This window comes from Halichoerus grypus, chromosome 2 (assembly GCF_964656455.1).
Source record: "Halichoerus grypus chromosome 2, mHalGry1.hap1.1, whole genome shotgun sequence".
Taxonomy (NCBI): Eukaryota; Metazoa; Chordata; class Mammalia; order Carnivora; family Phocidae; genus Halichoerus; species Halichoerus grypus.
Window position 1 is genome coordinate 17,297,350 of NC_135713.1, and position 23,303 is coordinate 17,320,652.

The window sequence follows — 23,303 nt, forward strand, 5'->3', positions numbered from 1 at the left end:
GCAGTCCCTAAAAGCTTGAAAACAGAAGGGAAACAGATGCTCCCCAGGGCCTCCAGATGACATGAAGTTCTTCCAGTACCTTGACTGAGACTCAGGTCAGACTTCTGACTTAACGAAACTATAAAATATTCAGCTTGCACTATTTTAAGCCACTAAATTTATGGTAATTTTTTACAGCCACCACAGGAAACTAATACACTCAGCGAATCCACTGGTATTAGAAAGCAGTCTTGCCAATGTCAATGTAACAGAATGCCAAAACAGAACCACGAAATTATAAACAATATTGAGAAAACTACTGGCTGTTTACTTGTTCGAATAGTGTAGCTATTCCGACTACACTGATAATCAAACCAACAATCTGGACAATTATAAAAACAAATGGTCATTTGAATGGTTTGACAAGTTTTATAGATAAGTACATTATCTGTTTAATAAAAATGTTTATTTGACAGTCTCCTGGCAATTTAGCAATAGTCAATCCAAAGTAACCAAGCAATAAAGCAGTTCCAATAAGGTGGAAAGAGCTCTGAACCCCAAATCCAAAGATTTCTATCCTCATCTTAACTGATGGTTACTAGCTTTATAAACTTGGGAAGGTCATTTAACTTCCTTAGCTGTGTTTTTTTGTTTGCTTGTTTTTGTATTTGTTTAATCTGTCATGTGGCTGTATTACCCTAAAGAATCAAAAGCTAAAATATGTATGAAAAGGGCACGGTGCGGCGGCACATGTTTGAAAGATACTAACCACCATAGTGTGAGGCAGTTTCACACGAAATCTGATTTACAAAATTCTCTGCATTCAAAGAAAATTATTCCTTATGGTTCACTCTTTTACTGTTTCTTTTATTTTGGGAGGTAGAAAAGTGCTTTCACCTTGAAAATATCTTCCAAAAATTGGAGAACATCTCCTCATTTTTCTCATACTTATTCAAGATGGTGCTAGCAATCCACTTGGTTAAATGTTGAAATCCCACTTGCTCAAATGCCAAAGCAAAGAAGAGATGATGTTTGAGAGTCTCTTCAGGAGCAGCTGCTCACGGCAGCCCCTTCTTAACTTTTGGCTGTCCTCTCCCCCAACAACCTTAAGCCTAAATCCTGAAAATATATACTACTCAGGCACAGTCCACAGATTTTTCTGCTCAATGGTGTCCAACATTTCAGCAACCTGACTCAAGTTTGTATGTCTGTATATTACATGCAAGTATCAGTGGAAGTTTGAAAGCTGAGTCCTTACACTCTTTGCCCCAGCTATTCACCAAACATTTATGTCTTTGTGTCAAGAACTCAGTCAGGTAAAAGAGATTCAAAGCTGAATCTCTGCCATTTGCAGATGTTTGTGTCTACTACAGTTTTTAACTGCCCCCACTGCGCTGTTGATTTCCAAATGCATATCTCTAAGTCTGACCAAACTCCAAAGTCCAATTAATACACTGAACTTCTAATGGGTCATCATCTCCAACCCAACGTATCTAAAATTATTCTCATCATCTCATTCATATTTTAACAACTCAATATCCTTCTAGCATTTTCTCTTTTTACTGATGACAGGATAAATGTGTATGAAGTAGTCACACTGAATGCCTCTGACCTATTACTAGTTTGATAAAAAATGTTGTAGCATATAATGGATATTTTGTTTTAGAGTTCATCCATATCATCCTCATTCCTCTGAGAGACTTCAAATTTGCCCCTCTCTATAAATATCATTCTGGGGAGGGTTGCTAGTTGGGATGCCCTTGTTTTCATGGGTAATCATATGGCATAGGCTAGATAAATTATTGCATCCCATTCTCCCTGGACACACATTGGCCATGCATCAGGTATGAGAGAGAACCTAGATCTGGCAAGGAAGGCATCACTTTCCTCTTTCATCATAAGGCTGTAAAGATAAATATATGATGAACTGACTGTGTTTATTATTTTCAATTTGTAGAGACACAAGATCTAACAGAATGAAGTTATGTATTATAAAAACAAAACAAAACAACACAAAATCAGGACAAGTAGAGGTGAAGACTCAAAAAGAAGTCAAGAGATTACTGATGATCATGGTTTGGGCACAACAAATTCCTCTTTTGGGAGGGATTTGAGTTACATACTGGACATTTGACACTAAAAAGATACTAATACATATGAAGATTATAATGGTGCCACTGTAATAGGAAATGTGTTTTTAGTTTAAAGTTTGGCATGGGTGCCTGGGTGGCTCAGTCAGTTAAGCGTTTGCCTTTGGCTAAGGTCATGATCCCAGGGTCCTGGGATCTAGCCCCACATCGGGCTCCCTGCTCAGCGGGAAGCCTGCTTCTCCCTCTCCCTCTGCTGCTCTCTCTCTCTCTGTCAAATAAAAAATTAAAATCTTTAAAATAATAAATAAAATAAAATCTAGTCATAATTTTTCTTGGTAAAGGAATAATCTATTGATCAGGGAGAACAACAAAGCCAAAGAGGGAAAACATTGAATGCCTAAGATATGGAATTGAAGGGGTAGGAGGTAGGGAGGGATGGAAGAAGAAAGGGAGGGAGGGAGAGAAAGAGAGGGAGAGACAGGAAGAAATAGAAGGGAGATATGAGGGTAGAATGAAGGAAAGAGAGTATGCCCATATTACCATATGAAGCATTTAGGTTAACATGGCAAAGAGCTAGCCCAAATTTTGCAGAGCATAAAAAACAAACAAATAAAATAAAACGCCGTTATAGAAAGTATTGATAAAAGTTTCAGAACCACTTTCAGGCAGAATTGGTAGGAACATTCTGCAAATAACAGTAAGGACCATGAAAAAAGGAAATGCCAACCCAGCATAGAATTGTGGTACCAGTCGTCTATGCAACAATGAAAATCTGCATATCTAGGAGAAAGATAAATCTATTCATATTCTAAGCAGAAACTAAAATATTTTTCCATTATTTATGAGTTATACATCATGAAGTATACAATTTATAGTTTGTTGCTTTTATTTATGCTTGAATTAACTCTACAGTAATTTGCATATAATTCTCATTACAGAGTATAGATTCAATCATTGTCAACAAATTCTTAGGTTGGTTTAGTAAATTTATGAATTAAGTATCTCTGGCTGGTATTGATACATACATATGCTGGAGTTGATATATACATATGCTGAGGATTAGTGGCCCATATCTATTACCCACACAAGCCTGGGGCCCAGAATTTAGGAACTCCTGCAAAATGATTTTTTAAAAATTATTTCTATCGATTGAGCTTTATTTCATTGCACCACTACACACCAAATCATGTCACCCAGTAGTATTTCTGAGTCCTCCTCCTTCCTTGCCCAAGTTCAGCTCCCTCACAGGTTGATTTAAATACTGAGTTCCTATTACTAAAAATTAAGGTACGTTATTACCTATATATAAAGCTACCCTGGGTTTTGTATAACCTCTCCCTCTTAACTTACCTTCCCAACTCCCTTGTCCACCTCACCACTGTCTTAGAATTAACCACTCATTTCTGTAACCGCTCACATCTGTAACCTAGGTTCGTATAATAATTTTCAACATTTAGTATTGTTCTTAAATAATTTCAAATATGTTTGAGTGTGAACCTCTTATGGTATGTCCAACATACAACCTGACATACAATGCAGATTGACACATATTTGCTTAGATAAATTACACAAATTTAGTAATTTACTGACTAGCGGTGTTGCGATTTTCTAATAGAAAGATTGAGTTAAATTTTCTATTGTACATCTCAGCAGTTAAACACTCCTCAGCAACCGTTACATGCATTTTCTACTTACTATATCAGTTCATCTGCTATCCAATTATCACCCTTTTAAGCTGCACATGCCTGGAATTAACTTGGTATTGGATTACTGTGACAATTGCAAACTCTTTTCCCTAGTACATAATGAGCAACTGAGGAAATTACAGTCTGTTCTCAATACTTTGTTTCCTTGGAGAATTTCTGAAAAAGCTGACAATTTGGAAACTAAAATTCCCTGCTGAGAGTTCAACCATCAGACCAACAAATATTGTGAGATCCTCAATCTGCCCCATGTGCACTGATCTTAAAATTAACATGTAAGAGATAATTTTATCACCACTGTTCTTACTGAACTCTACGGCATAGTTTCTCAAAGTATGATTATCGTAGACATCTAAATCTGATTCATGAGGGTTTTTTGTTAAAAATGTAGATGCCCATAGCCTAACCCAAGACCTACCCATGCTCTGTCAGGCAGGAATCGGAGAGACTTCTTTTCTTATTCTTGTAACAGTTACTCCACATAATGGTGATACACCCTACATAACTCTTGCTTTAGGTAAAGAAGAGATCAAATAAAATCTGACATCTATTGGGCAGAGACATGAATGACTCCTCCGGAAGATTGATCCACCTGAAGAGGGTCCTTCCCACTGCCCCTCTCATGGTATTATTTGAACTCTCTAATTCTGAGCTTCTTACATAGGATACACTTAATAATTAAGCCTGTAGTTACTATTTTTTTTTTTTTTTACTATGACAAAGTCAATTCAAGGAGAAACTCATCTAGATTTTAAGCAATAATCTTTTAAAAATAAAAAAAAAAAACTTATTGAGTTCCATTTTTAATGAAATACAGTATTTTTTGTTCTATAAATAATTATCCAATATCACTATACATAGTATACTATAAAGAATATACAATTGGGAAGACATAGATGATTCTACATCAACTTTCTTGTTGTTGTTGTTAAATAGACCAAATCAACGTGGCTAATTTCAAAGAGACAGGGGCTTATCCCTGGCTACTCTACTCCACTTACAAGAGCAGTGTACCTTGGCTACCTACATCATTTCTCTGTGTTGTTTTGTCATCTCTGTAATAATAATACACACGTGACAAGGTATAAATTATTACAGTAAAAGAGCTTCTAATCTTTTCCTCTATTACCCTACAAAGATAATGCGGGTCTAGATCACTTCACTCATTTCTCTTCCTTTGACCTTTATGTTTGACCTTGAATTAGGAAACCATTTCTTGGGTATTTGTGATGCCTAATCAGACAAAAAGAGGGTGAGAGGAAATAGTGGACGAGAACAAGAGCTGGAAAACATTTCTCAGAGATTGGGAAGGGTGTGGTTTGAAAAGAGCTATTTTGGGCGAAGCACATAGACGATTTTAGAGAGAAACTTGTAAGACTTTTAAAAGAATATTACTTTAGGGGCTTATGCATTTCATTAATTGTTTCCAGGAACAGAAAGTAAAGGATTTGAATACTATGAAATTTCTCTTATCACATCGAATATTTTCTTTTAACTGCAATTCTGCCCTGGGATTTAAACACGTGGGTCACAGCTTCATACATTTTATAACCCTGTGGTTAAAAATCTTGTGAGGAGTCAAGGAAGTGATGCGTGAAGCGTCCTCAGCACTTCACTCTGCACAGGCAAAGCACAAGTAAAAATCAACAATGCTATCTATTAAATTTTATTTTTCTTTGATTTTCTTCATCTGCCATCATCTGGTTTAAAGTATATTTCTGCTACATCATTCCCACATATCCTCACAACAATGAAGGAATAGGAGTTTTGTTTTATTTTACAATTCATTGGTTTCACTTCAATAAACATAACTGGCAACCGAAAACTGTGTGTGATTATCTTCTGCTTTCAGCCAGTGTTTGTGAATATTTTCTTGGGAATTGTTCACCTGTGACAGCCCACCCTGCCTCCCCCTGGTCTTCCTTCCATTCACAAAGACACATAACCAGTTGTGTAGAGGGGCAGACCTGAAATTTAATTTTGACGTGTGTGTGTGTGTGTGTGTGTGTGTGTGTGTGTGTACAGACATTGAAGCAATATTTTTGCTTGCCTGTTTCACCACGTTGCTTTCTAAGGAGACAAGAAAATAACAAATTTTACTGATTTTGTTTTGATTCACAAGATTTGTTTTTCCTTAACAACCAATAAATTGTATTCAGAACTTGTTTTGACAAATGGTATGTATGTTTGGTGTTTTCCACATCACTTTCCTTGTCAAGCTTTGTGGAATCTTTAATAAACATTTATTACATTTGTTAAATCTATCTTAAATTTGTTGGAGCATGAGAATTAGTTTTTAAGCACTCTATCACATAAATAAGCAAAAAATAAAAATAAAAATAACAAATTAACAACATAAGTTCCAACCAGGGGACTATTCAAAACAGAGCTCAAAACCTCTTAGAAATATATCATTGTATATTTTGCCATATAAAATTTACGTAGCCGGGGCGCCTGGGTGGCTCAGTCGTTGAGCGTCTGCCTTCGGCTCAGGTCATGATCCCAGGGTCCTGGGAATCGAGCCCCGCATCGGGCTCCCTGCTCCGCAGGAAGCCTGCTTCTCCCTCTCCCACTCCCCCTGCTTGTGTTCCCTCTCTCGCTGTGTCTCTCTCTGTGAAATAAATAAATTAATTAATTAAAAAAAAAATTACGTAGCAAAATGTTTTACACTTGCATCATTTTAAAATGGATATCTGAAGGTTTTCTTATCTCTAATACATTTATTTATTTAATGATTATATTTTTAGTTTGTTTTTCATTTAAGAAATAGGAGAATCTCTCTTATTAAAAAAAAAAAAAAAATCATCCCGGATAAATGAAGAAGGACATCTGAAGTACTACTCTGCATTTCTGATTCATCTAGAAAAAAATGAGTGGTGCCTTATAAGGCTTGCTCCAAAGCTCTTCATTTCTACTGAAACATAAACTCCCTTAGCTGTTCTTTATCCAATAATTGAGTAATTGCGATGTCCTTCTTCGGGGACTGAATTAACATATGTCTTAAGTTACAGCCCATTCAACAGCATCTCTTTATCTCCTTGAAAGTGACATCAGGAGAATGAATAATATGTGTTATGCTATGTGCCTTCCCAGAGCTTTTCACCAACAGCCTTGTTTCATTTGGGAGCTTGCTTTACTCTATGTTAACACGCTTTATGTGTCAGAAAGCATTTTAAGCACTGTCAAATGTCAAATGTTTAACAGGCAGGCACACCTTCCCTCTACCACAGTGACTATTATTCTGGCTTCATAGTCAGGGTGATCTACTTTTGGACCCCAGTTCTCCAATTTTATGTTACCTGTGACAAATGACTGACCTTCGCTTCTACTTTCTTATTCTTAATATGCAGAAAACAACAGTACTCCCCTCTTGGGTGTACAGAGAGAACTGATGATGAATAACTCCTGAATACTTTCCACATAGAAATTAGAAAATATTAAACAATAGTGCAATTCTTGTTAATATTATATCTCACCTCCTACATTGACTCTGTTATCCCCTACCTCATGAGTTCTCAAATGTATCCATTCTTATCATTCCTAAGCCTTGAACCAAAGCCATAGTCTCCAATGCCTATGTTCTTATCTCTTTTTTCTTTAAATATTTATTTGTTTTATTTTAGATAGATAAAACATTAGTGGGAGAGGGAGAGAGAATCTCAAGCAGACTCTGTGCTGAGTGCGGAGCCCCACACAAGGCTCAATCCCAGGACCGTGAGATCACAACCTGAGCTGAAACCAAATGTGGGTCGCTCAACCAATTGCACCACCCAGGCACTCCAGTCCCTATCTCTTTAACACCAAAATTATTATTTTATAGCTGGTAAGAATAACCTTCCACTGCTATTGTGTCATTTCTCAGAAGCTGGAGTAGTTTCCAAGAGTATCAGGGTAATCAAACTGGGCTAGAACTTGGAGGACTTAAACTTGTTATTTTAAAAATTCTTGTCCTTTACTCAGTCGTGCTCATCTATCATAATGTGGTTTTTGCAAAAACGATCCACCTTGGTCAAGGACACTTTTTAGTCTTCCTTTGTACTTTACCTCAGAGCTCTAATATAGGTCTCTTGCACTAAACACCAGAAATCCTACTCTTTCAAAAAACTTTTCTAGAATTGCCATCTCCATTCTATTATCTTATTCCACCTTCATTGACTCAAATTCTATAAAAGTTGGAGATAATTCATAGAGCTCGAGGAGCATGCAGACTTATAGTTAAATTATCTCCCACCATACTATTAGTAGGTACCTGGCAGGGTTTTGATTTTCATATACTTTAGCTAGAAAAATTTCAACTAGAAACTTTCAAATTAGTTTCTGCTTTCCCAGAAGAAGACTAGGATTTAGCTTTAGACCAAACTTTTTCTTAGTTCTAGAAAGAACAAATAGCATGGTGTACTTCAGTTATGCAGATATGAAGTACAGAACTTCACTGATGTGAGGGCAAAGTTTTCTAACAAGACATTTTGGTTTGGCAGGGTCTGCCCAAGTCTTAGCCGATAATGATTGTTAAAATTAGATTGAACTTTTCTTCTAGTTACCTATTTCATCTGAGAGTTCATAAAAAAGAAAAAAAAAAAAAAAAACAGAATAATTTTCTGGCAGTAACGTGGTGGCTATTAATGTGATTAAGTAAGCCCAGGGTCTGAAGAGTCCTTGATCAAGCCCAAATGGTCATAAGAATAAAGGTGCCCCTAAGAGAAAAATCACCATAATGACCAGGAAAATTCTGTGTCAAAACCAATAGTAGGGACAATGATATTATTTTAGGCCTAGAATGCAGCCGATTCTAGACGTTCTGCCAATCAACTGCAATGGGCATGCCCCGGGCAAAATAGCTGTGTGTATGTGTGTGATTTCGTAGAGCCCTAACAATGTGGTCAGAGCCTCTGAGGCCCAGGCAGTTTTCTAAATGATATACACACTAAGGTAGCCATATAATTTGTCATCCAACAAGAACACTTTTGAAAATAAATATGGGTGCTATTAATAATTTTACTTTGACATCAGGCATAACCCTAAATCCAAGTGGATTATTGCTTTGCATCATGTGGAGAAACCTTGGCCTTAGAGAGTCAGCAGAGACCTGTTTTGCAAGGCCAGTTTGTCCTGGGATGAAGACATTGTTGCAGCCTGCCCATCACTCCCTGCAGAAGCAGCTGCATGGGATACTGACTCATGACATGTGCAAGTCACATGGAAAGGACTAGAAATCCCAGTCAATTGGTACATGGAGACTTGTTTTCTTATAGTCTCAAAATAGCAAGTAAGAATCACCAGATTTTGTAGGTCTGGATTTTTGAAACCTGGTACTTAAGGGGAGCATACTGAAACCTTTAATTTTTACTCCTGACAATATTCACCCGGTCCTAGCTCACATTTTACTTATCTAAAATTCTCACAATCCCAGCTCTTATCCATTTATCTATATCTTCTTTGTTCTTCAAAATTCTCACCCAGGAAGCATCATGTATTGAGAGCATACATAATTATTTTTCCGTAAGCTATTATTTTACTTAATTGAACTGGAATATTTCCCTACTCAGTTACGTAATTATTAATTTAATAGCTACTCTTGATCATTGTTCCAAAAAATTTCACTTAGTAGTATGTATTCATAGTCATTAATAAAGACATCACCTTGGAAATACAAATAAGACTATCCTTCAAAACAGATTGAATAATAAAAATTAGATAATTATTTCTTAAATATATTCAATGCCTCATATAATAACTAAAGTTTGATACTTAATCAAAGATTGTATGTTACAGAACAATCTAATCAGTGGAGGCAAAAACTAGAAATATTCTCAACAAATTAATGAGTCCATGTTTGCACATATTGATAAAAGTATATGTCATAACTAACACTTCTAAACTTTTCATTTAAACATTGGCATTCTAAAATATGAAATCTAGATTTCTTCCATGAAATGCACAATTTAAAAATTTACATAAAATTACTATGCTGGACACCTGGAGGCTTGCACAAACACTCTGTGTGTTTCCAGTTAAGTGAATGCAGTGGCACTACATGAAGGCAACTGTAGCTTTAAGGAAAACATTCACTGTTCTAATTTGTAGACAGTTGTGAAACAAAGAAAAAATGTTATCGGGGGCCTGCGTGGCTCAGTCTCTGGAGCACGAGATTCTTGATCTTGGGGTTGTGAGTTTGAGCCCCATGTTGGGCATAGAAATTATTTTTTTTTTCATAATCATGTAGTGGATAATAAAAATATTTTAAATATTTCCCTATTTGATGCTCAAAATATTTTAATCAAAGAAAAAAATTATTGGAGGGTTGGTTTTGAATCCTTTCTTATTATCTGGCTTTATTTTCAAAGTACACTTTTCCTTGTCTATTAATTTATTATTATTATTATTGTTATTGACTAATTAATTGATTTTGCTTTTTTTTTTTTTTTTAAGATTTTATTTATTTATTTGACAGAGAGAAACACAGCAAGAGAGGGAACACAAGAAGAGGGAGTAGGAGAGGTAGAAGCAGGCTCTCCGCTGAGCAGGGAGCCCGATGCGGGGCTTGATTCCAGGACCCTGAGATCATGACCTGAGCCGAAGGCAGATGCTTAATGACTGAGCGACCCAGGCGCCCCTGATTTTGCTTTTAAAAGCTACAATACTTGTCCTTTGGGGATGGCCTCAAAAGTTAACACAGTAACTGACATGGTCAATACAACTGAAATTCCATCTTTCCATACTAACAATTCCTTGTTTATTGTCTAAGTCTACTCAACAGAAAGCTGTATTTAGAGCCTTTTATATATCATGGGAAAATACCATTGTCTTCTTTTAATGCCCAGCACTTTGAAAACAACATTATGAATTACAATCTCAAATTCTTTATAATAAATGGCGTAAAATGCCATAACATCCTATAAATCTCTGGTCATTTCAAAATTCAGTAGCACTGAATACTTTGTCAAATATAGAGAAATTTAATTCTATATAACTCTCCACTTTTTATCATAATAAATCAGTTTGTAATGGAAAATGTTATTCAGGCATTTTAATCAAGGAGTGAGACTATCAGTATAATTATGAGGCTATCTCCCAAACAATTATTCATAACAACGGCTGAAAAATAAGTTATCTCCTAACATCTAGGTAAGAAAAATACGTAGGTACACTGCAAAGGTTATACTTACTGAGAAGATAGTTAATTTGTGAGATTAACATCACTAAGAGCCCGAATTAGACTTGAGTTCCACCCTCCGTTATATTTATAATTCTAAGTCCAGATTCAGAATGAAAGAGAATACATGCTCTGAGAGGAATGTTTTTTTTGTTTTTTTTTTTTTAAGTTGCTTGAGAAAAAGAGAGGGAGAGAGAGAAGAAGCCATCATTTGACTACTGGAAAAGCAATTCAATAGTTTGCGTAAGTATTTTAAATTGTTTCTAACTTTACTATGTCACCACATTACATGGTGTCACCTTAGTAAGGCAACGCCCTATAAGCATTGGGAGACACTTCTTCATCGTCTCTCACAACCCTGCAGGTCTTGCACAGAAAGCACTAAATGTCCTTTTTTTCAAGACTATGTTTTCAAGAATGTATATATAGCAAATAACTTTGAAAAGTTGAGATAGTGTCTTCTTCCAAAGTAAAGGACAGACATGCTTACTACCCAGTAAAACATAGGTAATGTCTCCCTCCCAAACAAAGGGCAGGCATTATCAGGCTTCCTCTCTATAAATGCAACCGGCTGAATGTGCTGGCATCCATCTGGGTCTCTTTTTGCCCATATGGTACATGGGGCAATGGGAACTGAGTCAATTATGCAGATGCTCATGCTGCTTGCTGTGCTGGGAGCAATAATGTCCCTTGTCTCTGACCCAGTCATCTCAAGTTCTCTTCTAACATCCATGAAACTGTGGGAGACTAACAGTTCTTTTTTTTTCTTTTTTTTTTTTTAAGATGTTATTTATTTACTTATCAGAGAGAGGGAGCATAAGCAGGGGGAACAGCAGACAGAGGGAGAAGCAGGCTCCCCGCTGAGCAAGGAGCCCGATGCGGGGCTCGATCCCAGGACACTGGGATCATGACCTGAGGCGAAGGCAGACGCCTAACCAACTGAGCCACCCAGGCATCTCAAGACTAACAGTTCTTGATGGTTGACATAAAACAATAACAAGAAACAAAAGCATGCTTTAATGAGTGTGAGTATGCATTAAAAGTCTACTCTAAAGTGTTGCACTGATATAAGCTCTATAGAAAATCTCCTTTATGCAATCTCTATGGGAAATTCAGGAGTAGAAAAGATATGCTTTTATCATAGTAATTTCTTTTTTTTTTTAAAGATTTTATTTATTTATTTATTTGAGAGAGAGAGAGAGAGAGAGACAGCATGAGAGGGGAGAGGGTCAGAGGGAGAAGCAGGCTCCCCGCTGAGCCGGGATCCCGATGTGGGGCTCGATCCCAGGACTCCGGGACCATGACCTGAGCCAAAGGCAGTCGCCTAACCAACTGAGCCACCCAGGCGCCCAATCATAGTCATTTCATATGTTATTTATATTGACTAAATGTCAGTAGAAATGAATTATGTGGTACCTCATGAACAATGAAATATATAGAGATGGTATTTTTATGTTAGTGGTTTCACCTTTTTCAGAGTTAAGAAAGAGGAATGATTCTCACATACACATATATTATGTTAAAAGTGTACCAAAATAATCCATTTATATTTCAAGCGTATGTTTGAGTGACATAACTGTGACATATATTCACAAAGTCAATATTGTTAGAAGAGGAGAACATTAAATTCGAAATCTTTATCATTCAGATCACTCTGCAGTCCCTCTTTTTCTGTTACCTGTTCATATGGGTGGCCTTTCCAGGTACTTCTCCAATCATTACATTGGGTCCTAGGTCTTACCACCTGCTACAATATACAAGTTGTAGGGGTTCATCAATGTTAGCCACAGAGAGCCCTGTTTCCCAAAGAATCCAGCTAGTATTTTATAGGAAGAAAATGTCTAAACATATGTGCATATATACACACATGCACCCACAATTAACTGTATTGTAAAGTTTGTGACAAATGCATTTAAGATCTTTCTGATGAAAATATAATCTGGGTATGTGATGTAACACTACATTATTAGTCATATGAATGGACACACATGTGCTTAAGTAGTTTCATGTGGATCATTATTAAAAGAACTGGAATTAGAATCAAATTCTCCTAACTCTTTATCCTAGCTTTTAAGTTACTGTATCAGGCAACATCCACATAGAATACAAAGAAATGCTTTGAAGAAACAGAAGGATGGAAAGATAGTTGGAGGGAAGGTGGAAAGACAGCAGCAGGAGTAGGGGGAGAAGAGAAGCAGAAGAAAGAAAAAAGGAGAAAAAACAACAACAGTGAGTCTCAAATCTTCATGCTGTTCATGCTATTTTTGAAATGCTGTTTTTAAGGATGCATATATTGATTTAAAGATAGTTGAATTTCATTCAAGGTCCTGCCAATTCAATTAAAGTAAACACATTAAACCTTTATGGGACAGCTATTATGAACAACTAGTATGCTAGAAGCAAGAAATAAATTGTAAAGGAGAGAGAAGAACTGACATACAATGGGCATTAACTGTTTGATAAGAACGTTATTATATTGTGTTATTTATTTGTTCAGATTCCATGTCCGTTTTCCTCTTTAATGTATAGCTATCTAATCATATCCAAGATGACTATTTCAAACACAGCTTCATATTTTGAGAGAAACTATAAAACTAGAGATGTGTTTAAGAACCAAGTGGGCAATAAAATATCAGGTTTACCTAAAAAGGCTTTAAAAAAGAGCGAGAATGGCTCCTTCTGTTTGTTTTTTATTGCTACAGAATGAGCAGGTAGCTAATGATGATTTGATTAGCATCAAGGTTAAGCCATTTGACAGCAGAATGGATTAGAAACAAGATCTTGAATTAGAGTACTTGAATACACTGCAAGGTTCTCAGGTGAGTAAGTGAGGCCAGAGTCAAGAGGATGCATTCGATTTTGTATAAAGATTGGGTTGATATTATGAACACTGACTCTCAAATGAACAAGAATTACTCTGATATCAAAAGCTCAAATTTTAGGAGTAAATTGCACCATGAAAATAGGCTTCTCAAAAAAGCTGCATGACAAAACAAAACAAACAAACGAAACAACTACATGACTCATGAGCCAGATAGATGATAGATAGATAAAATGTCAAGCCAAGAAAATGCATTTTAAATGTGTTAGTATAACTTTGTAATATAATTTACACTTTTATTGGGTGCAGAGGGTTATATACATGAATCAAAATATCATCCTAGTATTGTGTTAGCTACTTTATTTTTAAATATTGTATTAGTTTAGAAGAAATTCTAGAGAGACAAATTATTTTTGCAATGCAATTAGATCTATTTTAATTAATAGTTAATAAACTATCATGCTATCTCTTCTTTTTTTTCTTATTATTTATTTTACTAATCCAAAACCAAATTCTACCTATAATTACAAAAAAAAGAAAAGAAAAGAAATTCTATTGCCATTGCCTTGATTTATATCTGCAACTCTTCCCTGAATCCCTAGCTTGTTGGCCTGCCCTGCAGATTTTGGACTTGAATCTCCACAATCGTGGGGGAGCAATTCCTTAAAATAAAATTCTCTCTCTCTTTGACTCTCCATACATATATGTATACATATACATACACATGCATATGCTTTTGCATAGCAATTACACATACACACACATATCCTGTTTCTTTTGTTTATCTGGACAACCCTAACTAACAGGATGCCAATCAGATCAAACCAGGCATATAAATAGGGCATAGATCAATGTCTTTCAACTATACTTTTGAAATCTATTGGCTGTACCCATTCCTTTCATCTTTGTTTAAGGTGTAAAGAAAATCTTTAAACTATTTTGACAAAGGTCACCTCTGGCTCATTGACAAAACCAGAAGAGGCTTTTTCAGTCATTATTTAATTTGACCCCTGAATTTCATTTCTTACTCCCAAAACTTTCAGTTTATTTTCCATTGCACTATTTAATATTTGTGTTTTGCTTCTTATTAAATAGATCTACCTAAGTCTACTTCACTTGCTTTTCAGTTAAAAGTCAGGGTTCACATACCTTCTCTGCAATTTCTCCTGGAGTGTGTTACCCATTTGTGTGATTTTGACTATTAGCTGTATACCATTCACTCCTATGTCTGCATCTCTAACATAGGCTTCTTTTGTGAACTCTAGATTAACATATCTAAATATCTGTGAGATAATTCACCTGGGTACATCGAAGGAGGGCTGCCAGGGTGGCTCAGTTGGTTAAGTGGCCGGCTCTTGATTTCAGCTCAGGTCATGATTGCAGGACCCCGGGAGTGAACCCTGCGTTGCGCTCCGCGCTCAGCACAGAGTCTTGAGGGTTCTCTCTCTCTCCCTCTCCTTCTGCCCCTCCCCCTGCTTTCTCTCTCTCTCAAATAAATAAATCTTTAACAAAATAAAATAAAAGTAACTATGGATGTATAATGTCTGAGTGTGATCATTTTGTTTCTTACTCTAGTCCCAGAAATATATCGGATACCAGGAAAACAAAGTCAGAAATCTGAGTCACTTAATTTACTACTCCCACTCCTACATTCTCTACATGCTATTATCCACTAATGTTTTGTCTCATCCTTTATATTCCCATGACTGACAGATCTTGAAATATTTTATAATATGTCTATCTTTCAAATTTTCAACTCTAATATCCCATTCTCTTCATTACTTCCTGACAAGCCTATTGTAACCTTCTCCTATATGTTCTCCCTATCTACATGCCCGTCCCCCCACCTCCAATGAGTCTTTTAAATGGCACTCTGAATACTCATTCGACAACTGCAACTCTGTCCATGTGAATCCTCAACCAAGACATCTTTGTGGATTATGACACCTTTAAGAACAAATAATACTGTAATATACAACATGGGGCTACGGTTAATAATACTCTACTGAATATTTGAAAGTTGCTAAGAGAGTAAATCTTTTTTAAAAATTTTATTTACTGGGGCGCCTTGGTGACTCCATCGGTTAAGTGTCTGCCTTCAGCTCAGGTCATGATCCCAGGGTCCTGGAATCAAGCCCTGCATCGGGCTCCCTGCTCGGTGGAGAGTCGGCTTCTCCCTCTCGCTCTGCAGCTCCCCCTGCTTGCACTCTCTTGCTCTCTCTTTCTGTCTCTCTCTCTCTGTCAAATAAATAAATAAAATCTTTAAAAAAAAATCTTATTTACTTATTTTAGAGAGAGAGAGCGAGCATGGGGAGGAGCAGAGGGAGAGGGAGAGAGAGAGAGAGAATCTCCAGCAGACTCTGCGCTAAGCACAGAGCCCGATGAAGGGCTCCATCCCAGGACCCTGAGATCATGACCTGAGCCGAAACCAAGAGTCAGACACTTAACCAACTGAGCCACCAGGTGCCCCTAAGAGAGTAAATCTTGAAAGTCCTAACTACAAGAAAAAAATTTGTAATGATGTATGGTGACAGATGTTAACTAGACTAATTGTGGTGATCATCTTGTAATGTATACAAATATTGAATCATTATGTTGTACACCTGAAACTAATATAATGTTGTATGTCAACTATACCTCAATTTATAAATAAATAAATAAATAAATAAATAAATAAATAAATAAAATAATACTGATCTTGGTATCAGAATTGAGACTTGCTAATACTCTCTGTATTTACCTACCCTAAATGGTTGGCTTCACATTCTCTGACTATATTGAAATATGGTTATCTAAGCCTCACCTTGAATTTTCAAGCCTCAGTGCTTATAAAACTTTCCCTCAGACTCTCTCTTCTGAGAAAGATGGAGTCATCCTTCACGATGCATCTCAGGTGCTCCCTCATCCTTGAAGGCTTTCTTAAACTGCTTCATCTTCTGGACATAGTCAAAGACTTGACTTTGTCTCCACAATCCCTAATAGGATCTCCTTTACAGTACTTTCAACAGAGTATTGAAATGATTGCTAGCTCTTAATATCCTTATAAGATAACAAACTGTGGTATTTTCTGGTGCAATGGGGCTAAACTTCCTGACTTAAAATCCTAGTTTCAGCATTTACTGCCTGTTGGGCCCCGGGCCAGTTACCTGACTCTTCTGTGTCTCAGTTTCCTGGTATGTGAAATGGGACTACTAGAAATCTTCTTCATAGTGCTGTTTTGAGGATTACATAATTTTATGAATACAAAGCAATTAAAACAGTGCCCAAAGTAAGCACTAAGTAAAGCTTACCGATTATAATTGTAATCTAGGGACCTTCATAACTAGATTGATCCTTACCAGGCTTAACACTTTCTTTTTTTTTTTTCTTTTTTTTTTTAAAGATTTTATTTATTTATTTGACAGAGAGAGAGACAGCGAGAGAGGGAACACAAGCGGGGGAGTGCGAGAGGGAGAAGCAGGCTTCCCGCCGAGCAGGGAGCCCGATGCGGGGCTCGATCCCAGGACCCTGGGATCATGACCTGAGCCGAAGGCAGACGCTTAATGACTGAGCCACCCAGGCACCCCCGGCTTAACACTTTCTCAAATTGTAATGCACTCAATAAAAAAAAATATGTTGAATGAACAGGTGCCTCCAGAATTAGGGTTTAAATATATTTCATTTTTTAATCTTTTTGCCATTTTAAACATCTTAAATTTAAGAATTACTGCTAAGAAAGATCATCCAAAATGATAACTCAATTTCCTAAATTATTCTTTGAGGATAATTGGGCAGCATTTTCTTGATGCACAGCTTTGAGGCTATGATATAACGTAGTACTACCCAGACACAGGCACCCAGTTATATATGTTGGTGAAAGCATCCAGCTTACTCTGCGAGTATGTGTTGTGTACATTGTGTGTATGTGTGCATGTCTTTAATAAGGGGGTTTTTTGTTTTGTTTTTGTTTTTAGTGGGAACTATGAGCAACTTACAGCATCTGAATTAAAATTTTTGCTGATCAAATTAATTTCTGTGTTACTATGCATCTTACACTTATCCAGATATTGTCGTAAATCCAAAATGTCTATTTGAGGGAATTATTGGCTTTATCTCTGGACACCCTTATGATTTCTTTGTATATAAAATAAAGTAATATTCATTATAAGCAACGCCACAGTGTGGTCTTTCTTGCAAGAATGTCAACATTGATATCTAAGACGATCAAGATCCTTACTATACATTTCCACATGTATAAATTCTTTTAGATTTGCAGCTAGGGACATAGAAATTTCTTCTCAATAAGTGGAACTTTCAGTAATAGGAACTGTACAAATTAATGTTTCCCATAGATGCTGGTGCTGTAAAAAACCATAAAATTAAATTTGAAGCTCAATTATAGTAGTTTAGTTTTATTTTACTAACCCACTATGTATTTAACTAATCCACTATGACCGCTATGCTTGGCACTTTTTCATTTTCCTTCTTCCTTAGCCTTGAATTCTATATTATTTATAATATTTTATTTTTCTGCAAACTGTCTCGATGTCTTTCTAAAAAGAGCAGAAGCGTAAATATATTTATATATGTTTACACACATACATATAGTAACTTGAATTAGTCCCGATGTTATCATATTACTATTCCCACATCTAGACGCACCAAGACAAACTTAATTAAACTTTAATTAGTTTCCATGTGGAAAGGAAACCGTGGCTACTATTGTTTCATTTGCATTAGGAACATGCATTATGGGAGAGCCACAGGTTTTCAGCACACATTACATATGTATGACTGAAAATAATGTCGTTTTCATTTAATAATAGATCTTAGATCTACTCCTTTAAAATCTACATATAAATACTAATTCATCTTTGAAATGAATTGGATGAATTCTATTCTATAGTAGTAATTACAAAGGTATGATTCCAGAGTATCAAACAAAATTTGGATATGCAATTCCTAGGTGAAATGCTACTCTATCTAAGATAGAATAAAAGTCAGTTTCATTAATTTTTCAACAAACAATCTTCTCACTTCAGATTCAGGCAACTAAAGGTTATGAATCTGCTTCAATCAAAACCAGAGAGTATACTTTCTCATTATACACTTGCCAGGAACCTCAATGTGATGTCTAGTTTCCATCATAAGCAGAGCTGAGAATATTAATACCCATGAGGCAGAATTTTAGAGCTATGCTACCCATCCATTTGTCTTAAGATTTCAGAACTTGATCCCTATATTACATTAATTCATAAAAAACAAGTGTACCAGAACAACATGAAATTATCTCACCATAAAAATTATATTTCACAATCATATGGAGGAATCATATAAGCAAAAGCAATGTACACTAACATCGGGAATTTCCATGTTTTAGAGTGCTTTCCTCAAAATTTTCTGAGACCCTTCTTTTTTCCAGGTCTATTTGTGGGCAGTAATGCCATCTGGTGGGTTGCCATGGGCTGGACTGTATCCATTTCTCCCCTTGAAGGCACCCTCTGACTTCCTACTTAATTTTGGCTTTATCAGATACCCTGGGGAGCTCCAGGACTAATACCTATGGAGTTGTCCCAGGGCCCCATGACCAGGTCCTGATTCCTCGTAGGCGGTCTGTCAAGGAGATTGCCTCTCCTAATGATATTGTGTATTTTTTACAAAATCACAAAAATTGGACTGCCAGAATAGTACGCAAAGACTGACTTGGCATGACTCAAATTTTATATAGAGATAGATATCCCACAGAAAACATTTGTCTGGGGCCCCATATACCTCAGGGAAACCTTGGCTATGTGTTCATTTTTAACAAAGGTTCTATTTGAAGACCTTTTCCACTGTATTATGCAATAGTCTTTAAACACATTTCTAAAAGGTAAATTCTAAAAATATAGTGCAAGGAATTTAAATCTTGAATGGATTTGTTTCCTTTGACCTACCATTGGAATCTTAAGACTCGTCATATTTCTCATTAGTTTAGGCTTCCAGAGAACTCTGAGGACATTAATGTGCAATAAATACAATCTTCTAGATCAGCTTCCTAGGACTCCTCCTACTATAGTTCTCTATTTCTGTCTTTGGATATATTCTAAACTCTCTTCAAGCATATATTTTTGTTTTGTTTTGTTTTCAAGCATATATGTTTTTATTAAAACCACGGCAAAATCTTTTAGAAGATTTAAAGACAGTTAACTAACAAAATAAAATATTCATTTTTTTCTGGGAAAAAAATAATTTGGTGGCAATGATAAGTTATATCCATTCTATACATGTGTCAAAAATTTTATGTGAGGAAAATAGCAGTAAAGCATAAATGTGCTGAAATGAAGAGTTACCATCAATTATTTTGTGAAAAAAATTAAATTTCAATAAACTAACAATAAGAATTAAAAATGACATGCTGTGTTGAAGATTGAGGTGTATGTACTTGGGTTTCAACACTTATAACTTTGGTCATAAATAGCTTCATAAATAGCTTGCAAAACATATAATAAATAAATAATTTATAAAGTATAAGCAAGCCACATCAAATATTTCAAAACCACATTTCAAATGGTATGTCATGTTTTTAAGGGGCAGGGAAAGGAAGACATCCTTGTCATTCAAGGATATCAACAGCAGCTTAGAATATTTATGCCTGGGGATTTTTTCTCTGTCTTCTTGGTAAACAGTTCCAGAACGTCTGTGAGCAATAATGTGCTACAACATTTTTAATGACATTTAATATTTTAACTTTTTGTCTTTAGCAAAGAATCTTAAAATTAAAAAAAATAGGAACAAAATATATATTAATTTCATTAAAATAACCAGGGAAATTTGAGGTCAAGAGTGATTAAATGATGTTCCAAAGCTTACCCGGGCCACTGAGTCAGGAAGAGAAACCAGGTCTCTCGGGTTTCAATCCCAGTGTTCTAGTCACTGGTTTGTTCAACTCCTGTGCAAAACATCCATACACAATACACAATTCATAATCCCCCTTGCTATTAAGTGGTTGTCAAAAGAAACGCCATTACCTTTCCAACGTACTGAGGCTCGGAGCCCATGTATTCCTCCAGCACAAAAAATTGATTCCATACCCAGCCACGTTTAACTCGTTGGAAATGTGATCGGCGCCCTGGCAGGTGGATAACATTTTCTGTTGGTTCTGTGGCTAAAGTCTGTTGTGGCTGTGGTTGAAGGGGTATTAGGAGACCTCCATCAAACAGGACCCAGAGAAGCAGGGATAAACAGTTCCTTGTAAGCATTGGCAAAGGCTTTCCAATGGCAGAGTAATAAAAACTCCAGCACTTAATGTAGAATTGTGGAATCCAGGTTTGAGGTGTCTGTGGCCTCCACCACTTAACTTTCTGTTTTATTGCAGAAATGATAATGCAGGCATTAATCCTTTTGATGAAAAGGCTTCCGCTGTATTACATTCCATCTAAAGGGACCTATAAAACAGATTAACAAAGATACATTAAATCGACAGAATGACTTGATGGTAGTCATCAAAACTCTCATTGTGTCTGCCAACATTTAAAGAAATAAAAAGGAAAGCCTGGAAAAGACTTGCATTGCTAAATGGTCACTGCTATGCACCCTGCAAATTTGGATAAACTAAGTTTTCTACAGACTTGAAAAAAGCTTTATTTACGATGAAGCAAAAGGCGTATCATAAACAGAAGCAATTTTTTCTCAATTTAATAATCATTTTAAGGATAAAATACAGATCACTATTTTTAACGTGAACTAGGTTAGAGGAGGGTTTCACAATGTCACCTTTTGACATTTGGGGTTGAACAGTTGTTACTGGGGAGCTATTCTGTGCATTTGACTTTTAGCCACATTTCTTTCCTCTGTTCAGTAAGTGACAGTACCATCGTCCCCTACTCCCAATTGTGACAATCAAAAATTTCTCCAGGCATTGCCAAACATTTCCTGGAAGAAGCAAAATATGCCAAGATTGAGAATCACACATTTAGAGAATAAGAAAAAGAAAAAATTTAAGAAAAACAGAAAACAAAAAACCCTAAAATTAGAAAATAGAAAGAATCAGTCCATCCAGGAAAGAACAAGATAAATTAGTAAATTTAAGTCAATGAAATTACTGAAATATAAATGACTGATAAAATGTCACATGGTTTTATAAGGCTTTATAAGCTTTAACTTAAAAATAATTGCTTCTCTAGCCTGGATACATGGGAATTATTTTGTCTCAAATATGCAGCTTAGAGCAACCTTGGATCCCTACCAGATTGACAACCTCTATTCTGCATTTAGGTAAAGTGAGTTTTGAACTCTTCCTTACAACAAGCAATTCTGTTTTTGTTTCCTTCACTTACCTAAGGTTTATTGAGTGTCTACAAAGTCCTTTATTATACAGTATATAAGAAAATATACACAATCCTTGACTCTCTTAAATCAGAAACAGAAAACAAATTTAAAAAACAAATACAGGGGCGCCTGGGTGGCTCAGTCAGTTAAGTGTCTGCCTTCGGCTCAGGTCATGAGCCCAGGGTCCTGGGATGGAGCCCCGCGTGGGGCTGCCTGCTCAGTGGGGAGTCTGCTTCTCCCTCTCCCTCTGCTACTCCCTCAGCTTGTGTTCTCTCACTCTCTCTCTGTCAAATAAATAAATACAATCTTTAAAAAAAAAATTTTAATATAAAAAACAAATACATAAATGAGACCAAATTTACCAATGCTGTGGATAAAAAAAAAAAAAAAGAAGGCCAAACAGACAGACTATCCCTGATGGCACAACCTAAGTTAGCAAAAGTCAGTTTTAAGTGACAATTGCACTGAGAACTAAAGGAACAAGAACAACCCATCCTCTGTGAGCAGGCACGGGAAGCATGTGCCTCGAGCTCCAGCACAGTTTTGTGCATTTGGCACTCAGGGCTTGATGCCTACAGCCTAAAATTGGAATTTCTCAAGAGCCAAAAATGTTGGAGGCCAGAAATTGTATATAATGCTTCCAAAACAAGGGAACTAAAATCAAAATCAATATATGTTTAATTAAACATCTATGAAACATGGCATCTTGTCAACTCGTCAGCTACGATGCAGTTCAGCGCTCCTCCAGTCATATAAAACATTACAAAAATTATAATGCGTTCCTCACAAATATTCAAATTTAAACATTTAATGTGGGAATCATGCTTGAAATAAGATATGAGATGGGAAATATCCAAAAGTTATACTCTGAAAGCATTCTATAAGAATACTCCCCAAAAAAGAAATAAAACAGGATATGATATTTTTTCTATTGTGTGAAGGGATGAGACCGTTAAATGCTGACAAAAATATAAGTAGGCATATATTTAATTGTGGCTTTTCATTCTGGCAAAATAATGTTCATAACAAGTTAACCTCTATTGTCCCATATGGTAACCACTAGCCATATGTGGCTATTTAGTTGAAATGTGGTGATTTGAGATTTTTAACTTATATACCAAATTTCAAAGAATTAATACCAAAATAAGAAGAATATAGAATATCTCAATTTCTATATTCATTTGTTGTTGACATGATAATATTTTGGATATATTAGGCTGAATAAGTATAAAAATGAACTTCACCTATTTTTTTTCCTTTTTATTGTG

The 23,303-nt window shown here is 36.0% G+C and overlaps 1 protein-coding gene across 1 annotated transcript in view; it reads right to left on the reverse strand.

The window, feature by feature from the left end:
- The window catches only part of CDH12 (cadherin 12), a 986,307-nt gene that overhangs the window by 227,283 nt on the left and 735,721 nt on the right, over positions 1–23,303 (reverse strand). Inside the window, exon 3 of the mRNA XM_078066589.1 lies at positions 20,736–21,152. Within this exon, the coding sequence (XP_077922715.1) occupies positions 20,736–20,966 (231 nt within the window). The 5' untranslated portion in view covers positions 20,967–21,152. The remainder of the gene's footprint in view (positions 1–20,735; positions 21,153–23,303) is intronic.